This window comes from Squalius cephalus (assembly GCF_949319135.1).
Source record: "Squalius cephalus genome assembly, chromosome: 5".
Taxonomy (NCBI): domain Eukaryota; kingdom Metazoa; phylum Chordata; class Actinopteri; order Cypriniformes; family Leuciscidae; genus Squalius; species Squalius cephalus.
The window spans coordinates 254,679-272,500 of NC_137126.1; the positions used below are offsets into that span (position 1 = coordinate 254,679).

Sequence of the window (17,822 nt, forward strand, 5' to 3'; positions counted from 1 at the left end):
TCTTCCTCCTCTTCCTCATTCACCTCCTTTTACACACACCTGCTCTTCCTCATCCTCTTCCTCGTTCACCTCCTCTTACACACACCTGCTCTTCCTCTTCCTCCTCTTCCTCATTCACCTCCTTTTACACACACCTGCTCTTCCTCATCCTCTTCCTCGTTCACCTCCTCTTACACACACCTGCTCTTCCTTATCCTCCTCATCCTCGTTCACCTCCTCTTACACACACATGCTCTTCCTCATCCTCCTCTTCCTCGTTCACCTCCTCTTACACACACCTGCTCTTCCTCATCCTCCTCTTCCTCGTTCATCTCCTCTAACACACACCTACTCTTCCTCATCCTCCTCTTCCTCATTCACCTCCTCTTACACACACCTGCTCTTTCTCTACCTCCTCTTCCTCGTTCACCTCCTCTTACACACATCTGCTCTTCCTCATCCTCCTCTTCCTCATTCACCTCCTCTTACACACACATGCTCTTCCTCATCCTCCTCTTCCTCGTTCACCTCCTCTTACACACACCTGCTCTTCCTCTTCCTCCTCTTCCTCATTCACCTCCTCTTACACACACCTGCTCTTCCTCTTCCTCCTCTAACACACACCTGCTCTTCCTCATCCTCCTCTTCCTCATTCACCTCCTCTTACACACACCTGCTCTTCCTCATCCTCGTTCACCTCCTCTTACACACACCTGCTCTTCCTCTTCCTCCTCTTCCTCATTCACCTCCTCTTACACACACCTGCTCTTCCTCTTCCTCCTCTTCCTCATTCACCTCCTCTTACACACACCTGCTCTTCCTCTTCCTCCTCTTCCTCACTCACCTCCTTTTACACACACCTGCTCATCCTCATCCTCTTCCACGTTCACCACCTCTTAAACACACACTCTTCCTCCTCTTACACACACACTCTTCCTCGTCCTCATCCTCTTCCTTCTTCTCTCCCTCTTATATTGTTTCCATCCATTGTTGGTATCAACATTCAGTGCAACATCTTGAGTCAGTTTCGGGACTCTGAACTGACTTGTGTTATGTACAGTTGGTTTGGTCACATCATTAGAAATAAGTGTGAACAATTTTGAGTCGTTGTGTGTAAACGATGACAACTGGGTTGTTCTCCTTGACCAGAGAAGCTTCGGAACCAATCACACGACACTCTGATCGGATGAACCAATCACACGACACTCTGATCGGATGAACCAATCACACGACACTCTGATCGGATGAACCAATCACACGAGACTCTGATCGGATGAACCAATCATCTGCTTTGATTGTGATTTAACAGATTTAACAGGGAGCTGCTAACAAAAATAAACCGTTCCTGAACTTTCTGCGTCATATGGTATATGCAGTGAACACTCAACAAATACGATGACTTGACGGAAAAATCTCCTTCATTCTACTTTTATACGATCTAATCTAATCTAGTGTAATTTAAATGAGGAAAATGAAGAAGCACTACATGACTTCAGCTGAGGCTCTTCTGTTGCTCACTGAGAAGACAAGCATAGGTCATGCCTAATCGATTTACAGTTTTTAAAAATAACAAGCAGTTTTCTAATGATCTGTAACGTGTTATAACAAACTGTTAATTCTATAAAGATTAATGCGTCTCTCCACACAGTGAGTCGGTTTCCTAACACTGCTAGGAAACATTTAAAAACTAGCGTGTGTGTGTGATACCAGCGGAGGTAGGCTACTCACTATTTCTCACTGCGCGCTCCATCGCAGAACGCGCATGATGTCATCCTGTTGACGTCATGTTCTGATTCTGCGTAGGCATCCGTTACATTTCAAATATATGACATTGACAATATGCAAAAATATAAGTATCTCTTAAAAACTTTTTTAAAAATTATCAATTCATTAGCATTATTGTTTTGAAATGTGTAATTTATGTGATTTGCCAAAGTGAGGAAAAACATTCAACATGAATAAATGTTATACGCACAATAATGTATCGGCTACCGTATAATATGATAAAAATGTGAATTTAATGCCGATAAATGCAGCGGCACTCGCGCATGAGAAGCCGCGCGCTGTGTGTGTGTGTGTGTGTGTGTGTGTGTGTGTGTGTGTGTGTTATTGCTGTGATTGTGATGCTGCTGCCCTCTGTGGATCATCACATTCATCACACAGACATGATGCGCGTCTGTTCATCTGAAGCTTTATGAGTAACTTATGATTAGCTGGAGTTTGGAAAGAAACCCGCAGAAAGATGCCGCAGAAGACGCTGTGCTCCGCCGTGGGGCTTCTCTGCGCAGCGGCGTGTTTAGTTCAGGTAAGCCGGCGGCAGGGCCTCTCAGGCGGGGAGTGCTTGAACTCGAGCTCGGGGATTCGCGAATGTGGAGGCCTCGATAAACAACTGAAACAAAGCCATAAAACACGGTTACCGAAACATAATGTTCGTTATCCTGCTTCTTACCGGGTATTTAGAATCGACATAAATGTTTTACATGTTGAAATCATAGACATTTGAGCAGATTATATGAATAGATACAAGCTTATTGATCGTAGTGTTTGAGGTTTTGTAATGTCTTTGTGTATTTGCGGTTTTGTAGGGTGTTTGTAGGGTGTTTGTCTGGTTGTGAGGTTCGGGGTTTGGCTTGTACTTAATGTTTTCAAAGGTTATTGTGTAAATGATCCAGCAAATCAATAAAGACTGACTGGTGTTTCCTGTTTACACAATATTTGGGCTAATTTTTATTCATATTATTATTTTTATATAGAATGGTTCATATGTATTTATTGACTCGTTTATTTCAGCTTTATCTTGAGCACAATAGTTGAATGTTTGACACAAATCAAGTCATCTGGCTTTCAAATGATGCATTTGTGTTTGAACTGGGCCTGAAGGATGAGACTCTTGAGTGTTTTCTGTCAGACTCCAGCACTGATGTAAACTTCACATCTCGTGTGTGTGTGTGTGTGTGTGTGTTGCTGAATGCTTGTGTTTGTTTGCAGGGGAAGGAGTTTTGTTTCGGCGTGAACAATGAACAGTACCGCTGTGAGATGGGCTACTGCTGCGGGGAGACCGAGTGCTGCACTTACTATTACGAGCTGTGGTGTGAGTTACACACACACACACACACACACACACACACACACACACACTTGCAGATTCATCTTTTACACACACACACACACACACACACACACAACTGCAGATTCATCTGTTACACACACACACACACACACACACACACACACACACGCTCACCTGCAGATTCATCTGTTACACACACACACACACACACACACACACACACACACACACACAGGCTTTCTCAGTGTATCTGTCAGTTCTTCTAATAGACATAAACTACTGAAAGAAGTGTTACCTGTAGTGGAAGAGCCTCTCCTCAATATTATTAACTCATCTTTATCTTTAGGTTATGTTCCAAGAACATTTAAACTGGCAGTTATAAAACCACTTATTAAGAAACCACAATTAGATCATAATAACCTAGCAAATTATAGACCAATTTCAAATCTACCTTTTATGTCTAAAATACTAGAAAAAGTTGTGTCTGCCCAACTGGGCTCTTTCTTGCAAGAAAATGACATCTATGAAAAGTTTCAGTCTGGATTCAGGCCGCATCATAGCACTGAAACTGCGCTCGTTAAAATCACAAATGATTTACTTTTAGCTTCTGACCAAGGCTGTATCTCAATATTAGTTTTACTCGATCATAGCGCTGCGTTCGATACTATAGATCACACAATACTCTTAGATCGACTACAAAATTATACTGGTGTTCAAGGACAAGCACTAAGCTGGTTTAGATCGTATTTATCTGACCGCTACCATTTTGTCTATTTAAATGGAGAAAAATCGATCATAACTCTAGTAAACTATGGAGTGCCGCAGGGATCTGTGTTAGGCCCTCTATTATTCTCAATATATATGCTGCCACTTGGAAATATTATAAGGAAACATGGAATTAGTTTCCATTGTTATGCTGATGACACTCAAATCTATATTTCATCACGGCCGGATGAAAACGCTAAATTATCCAAATTGACTGAGTGTGTTAAAGATATAAAAGATTGGATGACGCGCAATTTTCTTTTATTAAATCCAGACAAGACAGAGGTACTAATCATCGGTTCAAAAAACCGCCCACAAAACCTCTCACACTACAACTTTAACATAGTAGGATGTCCTGTTACTTTATCCTCTACAGTGAAAGACCTGGGTGTTATACTAGACTGCAACCTGTCTTTTGAAAATCATATTTCATATGTTACAAAAACAGCCTTTTTCCACCTTAGAAACATTGCTAAGCTACGTAACATGCTATCAGTTTCTGATGCAGAAAAGTTAGTTCATGCATTCATGACCTCGAGACTAGATTACTGTAATGCTTTATTAGCTGGTTGTCCTGCATCCTTAATAAACAAGCTACAGTTAGTCCAAAATGCCGCCGCTAGAGTTCTTACTAGATCAAGAAAATATGATCATATAACACAGATTTTATCATCACTACATTGGTTACCTATAAAGTCCCGTATTAATTACAAGGTATTGCTACTGACTTATAAAGCCCTAAACGGCTTAGCTCCCGTCTATTTAACCGATCTTCTATCGCCCTATAATCCATCGCGCTAGGGATGTCCCGATCAGGTTTTTTTGCCCTCGAGTCCGAGTCCGAGTCATTTGATTTTGAGTATCTGCCGATACCGAGTCCCGATCCGATACTTAATACATAAAAAAAGAATAAAGAAGAGCGAAAAAACAGATCCAGGATGTTCCTTATTTTTTATTTAATTCACCTTATTTTAACATTCAACAACTCTGTTAACAAACAGAGCACTTCTGTGAGGTAGCTTGAACAATCAAGTAATACATAAATTCTTCACTTTTGGACTTTAGTGCAACAGTAAATATAAAAAAAGTCTAATATATAAACAAATAGCACCTCAACTTAAAATACCCAGCAGGCATGTGAACAAATAAAAAATAAAAGTGCTACAGTGTTTGCAAAGCCAGTAATGTGCTTTTAGGAACTACACTCCTAACTCTTACGCCGGGTTCACACTGCACTGTTAGCAGAGCGTGCAGTGCGTATTTTTTTCGCCGCCCATGTTAACAGATTAAACCAGGCTTTAGAGCATTCACACCGCGCGCAGAGGCGGCGCGGCAGTGCGTAGTAGAGCAGAGCAGCAGTGCCGCGATCGTTTCGGCGCCGAGTCTATTTTTGCTGCGCCGCTTTTGCTGAATTAAAGTGACAATACATTGATCATGGCCAAAATACACCGCAGTTTTATCCAAAAAGTGCATTGATGATATCTATTGTGTTTTAAACAGTCAATCAAATGACCAACAGCAATTTAAAAAGAAAACAAATGTCCAAAAACAAACTTGTTGCCATAACAATAAAATCAAAGATGAAACAAAAGTTATATAAATGAAATTATTAATAAAATAAGCTTCTTGACAAGTCTTTTCTCTTAAATGTATTTGAAAACGAAAAAAAGCAATGCCAACTTATCCATGGAGTACTCTGTCTGTAGCCTACACAACCCGCGGTTCAGCCGCGCGTGACAAACGCTGCCAGTGTGAAAGCAAAACGCACGTGTCCTGCTCCTGCTCACCATACCCACTGCTCCTGCTCTTACTAACGCGTGCAATGTGAAACCGGCGTAACTCTGTGCCACCGCATAAATATTGATGTGTTAAAAAATAATGAGAATATATATATATATCCGAGTCCTGATCGGGAGGTAACGTCCGATTCCGATCGAGTCTGAAAACACGTGATCGGGCCCGATTTCCGATCATGTGATCGGATCGGGACATCCCTACATCGCGCTCTTTAAGATCACTAAATTCGAGGCTTTTGGTCATACCTAGGATATCCAGATCCACCAAAGGAGGGAGAGCATTTTCACATTTAGCTCCAAAACTCTGGAATAGTCTTCCTGATACTGTTCGTTGCTCAGACTCGCTCTCCCAGTTTAAAACTAGATTAAAGACGCATCTCTTCAGCCAGGCATTCATATAATACTTTTAATCTTACAGTTAAATCCAACCTCTAGTTCATAAACGCCAGAGGAGAACTGGCCCCCGACTGAGCCCGGGTTCTCCCAAGGTTTTTTTTTTCTCCATTAGGTCACCTGATGGAGTTTTTCGGTTCCTTGCCACTGTTGCCTTTGGCTTGCTCAGTTGGGGATACTTAATTTAATCAATCAATCAACAATTGATCAGCATTACCAAACGTGGACGTTTTCCACTAGAAACAAACACTGATGTACTATTTTATTTAATACTGTGAAGCTGCTTTGATACAATCTGCATTGTGAAAAGCGCTATAAAAATAAAGTTGATTTGACTTGACTCCCAGGTTTCATGTCAAGGCCTGTGTGTGTCTGCATGAGAGCAATCGTACGGATGATGCGTCTGATCACATGTTTGTTTATTTTGAATGGCCATGTGACAAGTGATTTTTAAAAGTACAAACATTCCATGAAGTTTCTCAATCACACGAGATCAAGAACACGACATGTTTGAAAGCACTGGTGATGTTGATGAGCAGCATTTGACAGATACACACTGATCCCGTTATCCACTGCACTGATGATGATGATGATGGTGTGTGTGTGTGCGTGCATCAAGTCAAGTCACCTTTATTTATATAGCCCTTTTTTACAACACAGAGTGTTTCAAAGCAGCTTGACAGAGATAACAGGAAAATAATGCAACAAAGGTCCTCCATCTGGTCTGGATGCGGCCCGGATCCGGCTGACTACAGTAAACCTCGGAATAAGCATTAGCATAAGACTAACATTAGCGTAGACGCCGTTCTTCTCATGATGTAGCGAGAACATCAGGTGTCATAGGAAGGGTTCCTGGTTCCGAATGACCTAATCTATGCAGCCTAACAATCAATTCACTGATTTGAATAATAAGAATGTATAATTTTGTGTATGCCAGGTTAAAGAGAAGTGATTTCAGTCGAGTGTGTGTGTGTGTGTGTGTTCAGGGTTCTGGCTGGTCTGGACCCTCATCATCATGCTGAGCTGCTGCTGCGCGTACAGACACCGGCGGGTGAAGATGCGACTCCAGCAGGAGCAGAGACAGCGAGAGATCAGCCTGATGGCGTATCAGGGGGCGTCGAGCTCCTTCATCACTCCTGCTCCTCTCAACCTGCGTGAGTCTCACACACACACACACACACACACACACACACACCCGTCACACAGCGAGAGATCAGCCTGATGGCGTATCAGGGGGCGTCGAGCTCCTTCATCACTCCTGCTCCTCTCAACCTGCGTGAGTCTCACACACACACACACACACACACACACACACCCGTCTCACACACACTTAATTTCTTCGATTAATCGGATTAAAAAGGCCAGTTTTTTTTTTTTTGATAAAACACTATTACACGTTCTGGCAAAAGCTGTCCTTCAAACTAAGTTGCCAACTGGAAGCTCTAAACACAGTGGATATATCTGTGCTATGTACAAAAGAGCTATAGAGCAAAATGACAGTTTATCTACATTAGAAATGAAGACAATAAAGAAAAATAAAAGCTCAAACTCAGTGTTAACAGATAAGAGGAACACTGCAGGAACACACACACTCACTCTGGACACACTAACCTGACACCGTCATCTCTTTATCCTGTAAATGTTAGACGTCTTCAGTTACACGCAGTTATCCCTTTTCAGGAACCACTCTCATAAAATACTTGAATGTTGACTTTCATAAATTTAACGTCCAACAACAGATATTTCAGCAAAATGAATATTTTTCCCGCTGAATATTAATGGTGTTCATCTGTAATGTGTCCCGTCAGCTTGAGGCGCATGCGACCCGTCAGTGAAGTGTGAAACAGACTGTCAGGACGAGCGTTCATGCAAAGTGGAAATACTCGCGTGAATCTGTTACACTTACAGGTGTAACGCTGAACCGGTTACTTACAGGTGTAACGCTGAACCGGTAACACGTACAGGTGTAACGCTGAACCGGTAACACGTACAGGTGTAACGCTGAACCGGTAACACGTACAGGTGTAACGCTGAACCGGTAACACTTACAGGTGTAACGTTGAACCGGTAACACTTACAGGTGTAACGCTGAACCGGTAACACGTACAGGTGTAACGCTGAACCTGTTACACTTACAGGTGTAACGCTGAACCGGTAACACGTACAGGTGTAACGCTGAACCTGTTACACTTACAGGTGTAACGCTGAACCGGTAACACGTACAGGTGTAACGCTGAACCTGTTACACTTACAGGTGTAACGCTGAAACGGTAACACTTACAGGTGTAACGCTGAACCTGTTACACTTACAGGTGTAACGCTGAACCTGTTACACTTACAGGTGTAACGCTGAACCGGTAACACGTACAGGTGTAACGCTGAACCTGTTACACTTACAGGTGTAACGCTGAACCGGTAACACGTACAGGTGCAACGCTGAACTGGTAACACGTACAGGTGTAACGCTGAACCTGTTACACGTACAGGTGTAACGCTGAACCTGTTACACTTACAGGTGTAACGCTGAACCGGTAACACGTACAGGTGTAACGCTGAACCGGTAACACGTACAGGTGTAACGCTGAACCGGTAACACGTACAGGTGTAACGCTGAACCGGTAACACGTACTTGAACCGGTAACACGTACAGGTGTAACGCTGAACCGGTAACACGTACAGGTGTAACGCTGAACCGGTAACACGTACAGGTGTAACGCTGAACCGGTAACACGTACAGGTGTAACGCTGAACCGGTAACACGTACAGGTGTAACGCTGAACCTGTTACACGTACAGGTGCAACGCTGAACCCCTTACACGTACAGGTGTAACGCTGAACCTGTTACACGTACAGGTGTAACGCTGAACCTGTTACACTTACAGGTGTAACGCTGAACCTGTTACACTTACAGGTGTAACGCTGAACCTGTTACACGTACAGGTGTAACGCTGAACCTGTTACACTTACAGGTGTAACGCTGAACCGGTAACACGTACAGGTGTAACGCTGAACCGGTAACACGTACAGGTGTAACGCTGAACCGGTAACACGTACTTGAACCGGTAACACGTACAGGTGTAACGCTGAACCGGTAACACGTACTTGAACCGGTAACACGTACAGGTGTAACGCTGAACCTGTTACACGTACAGGTGTAACGCTGAACCGGTAACACGTACAGGTGTAACGCTGAACCTGTTACACGTACAGGTGCAACGCTGAACCGGTTACACGTACAGGTGTAACGCTGAACCTGTTATACTTACAGGTGTAACGCTGAACCTGTTACACGTACAGGTGTAACGCTGAACCTGTTACACGTACAGGTGTAACGCTGAACCTGTTACACTTACAGGTGTAACGCTGAACCTGTTACACTTACAGGTGTAACGCTGAACCGGTAACACGTACAGGTGTAACGCTGAACCTGTTACACTTACAGGTGTAACGCTGAACCTGTTACACTTACAGGTGTAACGCTGAACCGGTAACACTTACAGGTGTAACGCTGAACCGGTAACACTTACAGGTGTAACGCTGAACCGGTTACACGTACAGGTGTAACGCTGAACCTGTTATACTTACAGGTGTAACGCTGAACCTGTTACACGTACAGGTGTAACGCTGAACCTGTTACACGTACAGGTGTAACGCTGAACCTGTTACACTTACAGGTGTAACGCTGAACCTGTTACACTTACAGGTGTAACGCTGAACCGGTAACACGTACAGGTGTAACGCTGAACCTGTTACACTTACAGGTGTAACGCTGAACCTGTTACACTTACAGGTGTAACGCTGAACCGGTAACACGTACAGGTGTAACGCTGAACCTGTTACACGTACAGGTGTAACGCTGAACCGGTAACACGTACAGGTGTAGCGCTAAACCGGTAACACGTACAGGTGTAACGCTGAACCTGTTACACGTACAGGTGTAACGCTGAACCGGTAACACGTACAGGTGTAACGCTGAACCGGTAACACGTACAGGTGTAACGCTGAACCGGTAACACTTACAGGTGTAACGCTGAACCGGTAACACGTACAGGTGTAACGCTGAACCGGTAACGCGTACAGGTGAGGATACAGCCTAAAAAATGAAAGTCGAAACCCTTTTTGAAAGCCGAGGAAACATATCCAACATTAAAGCGCCTGACAGGCAAGCCATGTTAAACTACGCTTGTGCATTATTCTGAAGCTTAAAATAAAGAGCTCTGATTGGATAGCTGATTTGGGCAGCTTGGATCACTCGCCGGTCCCACAGCACCTCGACTGTTTTAGATGCATTTTGTTCATAGAAATGAGTTATTCAATGCTGTAATTTGATGCATCTGGTGGAAGTTTTCCGTGACTAATCGATGACATTCGTTGTCGATGATTTTCATGATCGGTTAGTTGTTGCAGCCCTATATTTTATATTAGTAAATATTATTTGAAATAAATAGAATGTGTTTTATCCATCTGTAAATGAAGTAGTGTGACATCATCATGTATCGGGCCTCAGATCCTCTGATCCGAGAGTGTGTGTTTCTCCAGGCTTGTGGACGGACTGTAAGCTGCCGGACTATGAGGAGGTTCTGGCTCATCCTCCAACGCCTCCTCCACCGTACTCAGAGTCTGTGGACCCGCAGAGCCATCAGAACCCACGGGACCCGCCCGCACCGGTTCCGGACCAGGAGAACAGCCGGCGCCGGCACGTGACCGGGGACTCGGGCATCGAGGTGTGTGTGTGCCGGCTGGACCAGGACCAGGGCCCGGAGGAGGCCGAGGGGTGTCAGGGGGCGGCCGGGTGCTGTTCCAGTGCTGGGAGAGATCCAGCAGAACCAGAACCAGAACCCGAGCGCCTCGTGTGAGAGAGACTCTGAGCTTCTGTTTCCCAGCATCCCTCACGCTTTCCTCGACTGAGCCACTGCTCGTTTCTCACCATGACTGCGGCCCAGAGCGACACACACACACACACACACACACACACACACACACACACACACAGAGAGAGTGTAAAGGGCGTGTGTGTTTTCATGTGTTTGTGTGCCTGAAAATCCCATGAGCGCTGAGAGAGCAGATCAACACAGTCAGCTGATCGTCTCATACGTGTGTGTCTGGAAGACTGTGGCCTTTCCCATCTTGCACTGCTACTGTAAACCTGTGTGTGTGTGTGAATGACATCAGCAGCGTCACATGACTCTGCCTCAGCGTTATGATCTAGTTTATTAGTAAAGCACAAACGCGAAGCTGCGTGTCGTAGAGCCTCGGGCTGATAGTTGCATGACGGTTCTGAATCGCGGACGTTTACCTGCATTAAGGGCTAAAATCAATATCATGTTTCAGAATGTTAGCTGTTGTTCTCACGCTTGTTTTCCCATCATCCCTCTGAACCCTGTGTGTTTCACTGAGGGACGCTGTCGTCCTCGCATTTCTCCAACGCAATTCCTGCAAAGTTTACAGATTCTGTGCCTTTTTCCCACTGGAGAACCAGATTAACTAACTAGGCTATGCAAAACACGAGGACTCGTCAGCAACAGCGCTCATGATCCAGCGAGCGCTTCATCCAGAGACGATCTCACTGCTGTCCGCCCGCGACGCTTGTTTGTGGTTTCTTAGTTTGTGTACTAACTCAATAACCCGTCTGTTGTTCGTAAACGCCTCTGTTTCAGATGGACTGATCCAGGAACTGAAATCTGAGGTATCAGATGATTTCTTTTATTCAAATGTGTGTTTAATAATAAGTGACATTTAATATCGAGCCAAATCACAGCGCCAGCTCTTCTGTAAAGCACGTCGAGCTGTTTTGACTTCATACTCGTTTATAATAGTGGAGCTGAGGTGTGTGACGTACATCTGAGCATCCGTCAGGTGATGATGATGATGATGATGAAGATGCTCAGACCTACAGGCGTGTTTGATTTGTAATTGCAGCACTGACAGCCGTGTGGCGTTTCTACTGACGCGTTATTTAGTAAGACGTCTGCTTTGTCTATAGTCATTTGTATTTTATTTTTGTAATAAAAACAATAAACCAGCATTGGCACTCAGTCGTCTCTGTGTTTCTTATGTTCATCTGATCACATCGTCATGTTCGACTTACTGTTCATGCAGTGATCATGATGATTATTATTATAAGTTGCCAGGGAACCTGTAATGTGGAAATAAAACCTTCCAGGACATTCATGACCGATGCACCGTTGCTGTTCACCCTGTACATGCTAAGCTTAGCAGAGATCATTAGAAAGCAAGGCATTAGTTTTCACTGCTATGCTGTGAATAATACTGCTACATTTACTGCTACAATCTGACCGTTATCAGTTTGTAGCAGTAAATGAAGAGATGTCTCATCGATCACAAGTCCAGTATGGCGTACCACAAGGCTCAGTACTAGGACCGCTGCTTTTCACTCTATACATGCTACACACACACACACACACACACACTCTCTGTACATGCTACCCTTGGGAGATATCATTAGAAAGCAAGGCATTAGTTTTCACTGTTATGCTGATGATACTCAGCTCTATATTTCTTCACACACAGACAAAACTTACCAATTCACTAAATTAACGGAGTGCACAGCTGATATAAAAAACTGGATGACTCGTAATTTCCTACTTCTAAATTCTGAAAAAACAGAGATTCTAATTATTGGACAAAAAACTTCCTCACGTAATAATCTAGAATACTGTTTAACACTTGATGGCTGCTCTGTCAAGACTTAGGAACCTGGGTGTGTGTGTGTGTGTGTGTGCGTGCGTGCGTGCGAGCGAGCGAGCGAGTGTGTGTGTCTGTGTGTGAGTGTGTGTGTGCTCTTTGATACCAATCTTTCATTTGAAAGTCACGTGTCTAGTATCTGTAAAACCGCATTCTTCCATCTTAAAAATATATCTAAATTACGCCATATGCTCTCAGTGACAAATGCGTAACAGTTAGTTCATGCGTTCATGAGCTCAAGGCTAGATTATTGTAATGCTCTACTGGGTGGTTGCCCTGCACGCTTAATAAACAAACTACAGCTGGTCCAAAACGCAGCAGCTCGAGTTCTTAGAGACGGTTAGTGTGAAACGTTCCCTTATCAACATCCCTCGTTACAGACTCAACATGTGTTGTATAAAGCGCTATAGACATGAAGCAGAGGTGATGCCGAGCCATCCTTCATCTGTGCTCTTATTCAGGGAAACGAGACGTTACTTAAACACTAATCTGATAATGCACCATTTTCACAGTGTGAAAAACTAACCTTTTCATCTGGGAATATAGAGAAGGAGACGCTTGCAGTGGATTAAACTTCAGAGAGTCATAATAATGCAGGCTTAGAGCAAGTCAGGTCTGAAGGGCTTGAAATTGTGTTTTTAATAATATGATCACTGACACGTGAGGAAGATGTGATGAAGATCCATGAGTGTGTGTGCATGACGGGACTGACACACACATGAATATGAACACGTCTGATCTGTCGGATGTGAACGCTATATGCCAGAAACACAGTCAGCGTGAAGACGTGATGTTCTCCCAGTGTTTCTCTCGTTCTCCAGCACTAACATCTCAACACTCTTAACTCAAGATGCTTTCACTGGAGAAGCAACATGACTGAAGATATTAACTCTTGTTTTCTGAAAGATGAAAGTAAGTGAGTTTATGATTAAAACAAGAAAAAATCTCCCAATGGGTTAAGAAAAATAAGATTAATTTAAAGGGAAAACATGTTTATTTTTCTTCTAGTTTTCTTTCGTTGTCTAATACAGGGGTTCCCAAACTTTTCCATTCCAGGACCCACCTAGACAAGAATAATCTCTCTCAAGACCCACCAAAATATAAAATAATTTTAAAGCATGAATGTGGGGTGGGAGGCGTTAGTTCTCTTTGGAGCAGTTTTTTTTCCTTGTTATAGTATGAATGACAAGTTTAATTGCAATACAAACTTTTGGCACATTATCAAAAATTGAGAGCCTAACAGCCTAATGGCTGTTGAAATAATGTGAAGAATACTGAGCAGTTTTTGTCTGCTGCCTCAACTGATTTACCAGACATGGCAGAACAAATTTAAAGAAATGAAAAAAGATTTTAAAAGTAAGCTTAATCATAACCAAAGGTTTGATATGACAAAAATCAGAATATAAAAAAATATAATAGACTAATAATTTTATTTGACAGTAGGCCCAGGACCTAGAATTTCAATACTAATAAAAATGCTGCGAGTGTTGTTAAACGCATTGCGTTGTTCAGCGTAGAAAACGCTTTCGTGCTCGTGTCTGTACATGTGAAATACTTTTTACATATAGGCTATATTTTTTGCGTTGTAGCAAAATGCATGCAAGGGAACGCAAACAACGCACTCTTACAACGACCATATCTCTGAAAGACAACAGTGCTGTGTTGAACAGACGACAGAGAAATCAGTGCGATTTGTTTCATGAAGCGCGCGCTTGCGACATGTTGTGTTAACAATTTCAGAGCCTCAGAGCGGCGCGGTTCATTTGCGGTGCGCATTATTAACAAGAAGAAACTCCATTGTTTCCCACACATAGACTAATTCGTGGCGGTGCGCAACAGAATCAACACCGGCCGCCCACATAAGCGTTTCGTTATATAAAAAAAAAAAAAAAAATACGCAATTTAAAACACGCAGCGTATTCATTCAGCTGCATTTCCTTTCCCTGCTCTCCCTCCGTCTCTCTGTCACTCACGCGTCTTTCTCACAAGCAATTTTGTGTCTCGCCAAAGCCTTATTTGATCGCTGAGTGATGTACATGAGAGCTGCGCTTGCGATAGGGCGAATATTACTGAAAGAACCATAGACAGTATATAAACGGAAAGAAAGAGTAGAGAGAGAGCCCTGGTCGCGCGCGCGCACCCTTACCGTCTTCAAACTGTCTTGCGCGCTCTCTCTCGCTTCCTTTGCGCATATTAATCAAAATCAATTGAGAATTGACACGATGGTAAAATATCGGAAGACCGAAGTTTCACGTGGAGCATTCGGGTATTTTTTTCCTGAATTACTGCTGGGTGTTGTGCTAAAAAAAAAAAAAAAAAAAAAACCGTTGCCTTATCTTCTCTGAAAAGCGTTCCGCACATTCAGCTGACATAAAAAACCCTTTAAATAAACAAAACAAAACCTATCCAATGATGAAATGTTTTCTGTGTTGACAAATCTTGTGCGATGTCCTAACTGCCAGTGCCAGGATAATCACACGCGTTGTACAAGTCCGCTTATGACACGTCCGATTCGCGAACTAATGATTATTGATTAATGATAACTAATAACTAAAATCTGTGGGAAACGCTGAACTCGTTTACTCCAATCACTGCTCTGCATTCTGCATGAGATCGCATTACACCGGATAATTCAAATGCCACGAAAGGCTGATTCAGGTCTCCGCTGCGTTTCCCAAAAGCATCGGGAGCTAAGCTGATCGTAGAGACCATAAGTGGCAACGGTTTTATGATCTACTTAGGCATACGATGCTTTTGGGAAACGCAGCGACTTTCGTGACATTTGAATTCTCCTGTGTAATGCGATCTCATAGTGATTTCTATGTAACTTGGTACATCGTGCAAAATGTTTGTGTGTGTGTCCTTCATGAAACGTAAATTTAGCTGCAGCCAATGACTGCGCGACCCACCTCTTGCCAATCTGCGACCCACAAATGGGTCGCGACCCACAGTTTGAAAACCCCTGGTCTAATAATCCTGGCATTGCATATTACGGATATTGTCGGCTTTTGTTCCTGTCCTGTAAGTCGCTTTGTATAAAAGTCTCTGCTAAAAGCATTAAAGCTGCCGTCGGCAACATTTTTTTGCTCATATTCAGTGAAATCGACACTATAATCCGACAGAACAAGTTTTTCAGAAAAAAACCCGAGCTTCTATAACTCCACCTGGAGCGTGTTATTTGTTTTGCAAAAATCCACCGCTCCCGGATCATCGGGTCCAATCAGCGCAGGGGGGTGTGCGATCTGACTGTCAATCACAGGTCGTGCACACGCCACAGATCCCCCCTCCCTCGCGCACGTTACAATATCACATGCACACGACACGCCTGAAGTTCGCCTGAAGATTGCACGAAGCGTGATGGCGGAGAGAAAATCTACTAACAAGCTTCCAATGCCTCGGTTATTGCTATAGATTAGCCAGGGCAGCCTACCTCCGAGTCCATGCTGTTGATCGATGCTGAAGAGACGCGCGCGTTCACAGCACTGACGAGCACGACCTCGATGGGCGGGTGCTCGCTGGCAGTGGGGGAGGGGCATGAGAGTTGTAAACATTCAAAATTTTGGCAAAGTCGACCAATCTGCCAGACTTGCCGACTGCAGCTTTAATGTAAAGGTAAATTCAGTTGGAAATTTCAAGCATGTTTTTATAGATTTTCAACATTTATTTTTTAATCATAAATGAGAGGTACATGAAACACTGATCCTGAAAAATTATCTTTGATTCCATTACAGACGAGACTGATGTCCTCCCGATCCTCTGCGTCACGAACAGCAGATTCTGGGCTGGGTTAGGGTTCAGAGGTCAGAGTTAGGGTTCAGAGGTCAGGGTTCAGACGAGTGCTAGTGTGTGAAGCAGCGAATCATGAGTCTAGAACAGGAGACAGATGTGACTCAACAGTGGCGTACAGATAATAGAGACAAATCAACAAAACTTTAATTCTGATTCCATGGATCCTCAATTTCCCACTTGAATCTGGACAGATGACAAGATGTTAGACGTTCTGTACAAACAATTAATAAATATATAATATACAATGAATAAATACAGCACTGGTGGAGAGAATGAAGGCAGCAGGAGTTAGAGAAACACATTCACATCTGAGACTCGTGATGCCCATCACACCTTCATCTTCATCATCACCTTCATCATCATCATCACCTTCATCATCATCTTCATCATCATCTTCATCATCATCACCTTCATCATCATCTTCATCATCATCACCTTCATCATCATCACCTTCATCATCACCTTCATCATCACCTTCATCATCACCTTCATCATCATCACCTTCATCATCATCTTCATCATCATCACCTTCATCATCATCACCTTCATCTTCATCATCATCATCATGACGACGGTCGAGTGTTCATCGCTCAGGTTATTCCCCCTCGACAGAGAGAGTGTGTGTGTGTGTGTGTGTGTGTGTGTGTGTCAGTAGAAGCGCTTGCGCCGGCTCTCGCTCCAGTGCCCGTACAGAACCAGTCCCACCACCACCAGCAGAAACACTCCCAGCATGGAGAAGAGCACGCAGAAGAAGATACTGATGCTGCTCATGCCCTCCGCGTCTGCGTACGCTGGACACACACACACACACACACACACACACACACACACACACACACACACACAGTTCAGCTGATGCGTGACAACCCTTCTCTACACATCATCATCTGTAATCTGTGCTTTGATACTTTTGATATGAAACAAAGTCTCAGCTCTCAAATCCTGTGAGTTTCATCAGTAAATATATGTGTGTGTGTGTGTGTGTGTGTGTGTGTGTGTGACAGATGAACCGATCATCTCTTGTTCTTTACTACTAGTTACAGCAGCAAATCAACATCAATGAACATCAGAAGGAATGAGGAAAGATTCAGAACGTCCTGAACTCAGTCATGTCTGTAATGCAAATGTACCTTTCTTTGAGAAAACTTGACATGTACTGTCCCCGATCTACAGTCAGACCAACACTTACTCACAGCTTCAACATTTCTCACATCATCAGTTTATTCGCTATAGTTTAGAGAATGGTGATAAAATATGAGCAGAACTCAGTTGATATTTGACTGGTTTTGTCCGTCCTTCTGTTAGACTGTCTCACACATGAATTA

At 43.4% G+C, this 17,822-nt stretch overlaps 2 protein-coding genes across 2 annotated transcripts in view; one reads left to right on the plus strand and one right to left on the minus strand.

The window, feature by feature from the left end:
• The first annotated feature begins 2,052 nt into the window (after positions 1 to 2,052).
• wbp1 (WW domain binding protein 1) lies at positions 2,053 to 12,038 on the plus strand. Its single transcript, XM_079871381.1, has 4 exons — positions 2,053 to 2,284; positions 2,968 to 3,070; positions 6,990 to 7,157; positions 10,543 to 12,038. The coding sequence occupies exons 1-4, from the start codon at positions 2,222 to 2,224 to the stop codon at positions 10,857 to 10,859; spliced, it is 651 nt and encodes a 216-aa protein (XP_079727507.1). The 5' UTR covers positions 2,053 to 2,221; the 3' UTR covers positions 10,860 to 12,038.
• A 4,781-nt stretch (positions 12,039 to 16,819) lies between these two features.
• lman2la (lectin, mannose-binding 2-like a) overlaps positions 16,820 to 17,822 on the minus strand; it is a 15,541-nt gene continuing 14,538 nt past the window's right edge. Inside the window, exon 9 of the mRNA XM_079871380.1 lies at positions 16,820 to 17,288. Coding sequence (XP_079727506.1) covers positions 17,146 to 17,288 — 143 coding nt within the window. The 3' untranslated portion in view covers positions 16,820 to 17,145. The remainder of the gene's footprint in view (positions 17,289 to 17,822) is intronic.

Excerpts from the sequence above, each read along its gene's own strand:
- wbp1 (XM_079871381.1), top strand. The coding sequence starts at position 2,222 with ATGCCGCAGAAGACGCTGTGCTCCGCCGTGGGGCTTCTCTGCGCAGCG. Across the intron at positions 2,285-2,967 it reads CAGCGGCGTGTTTAGTTCAG|GGGAAGGAGTTTTGTTTCGG; the intron begins GTAAGCCGGCGG and ends GTTTGTTTGCAG. Across the intron at positions 7,158-10,542 it reads TCCTGCTCCTCTCAACCTGC|GCTTGTGGACGGACTGTAAG; the intron begins GTGAGTCTCACA and ends GTGTTTCTCCAG.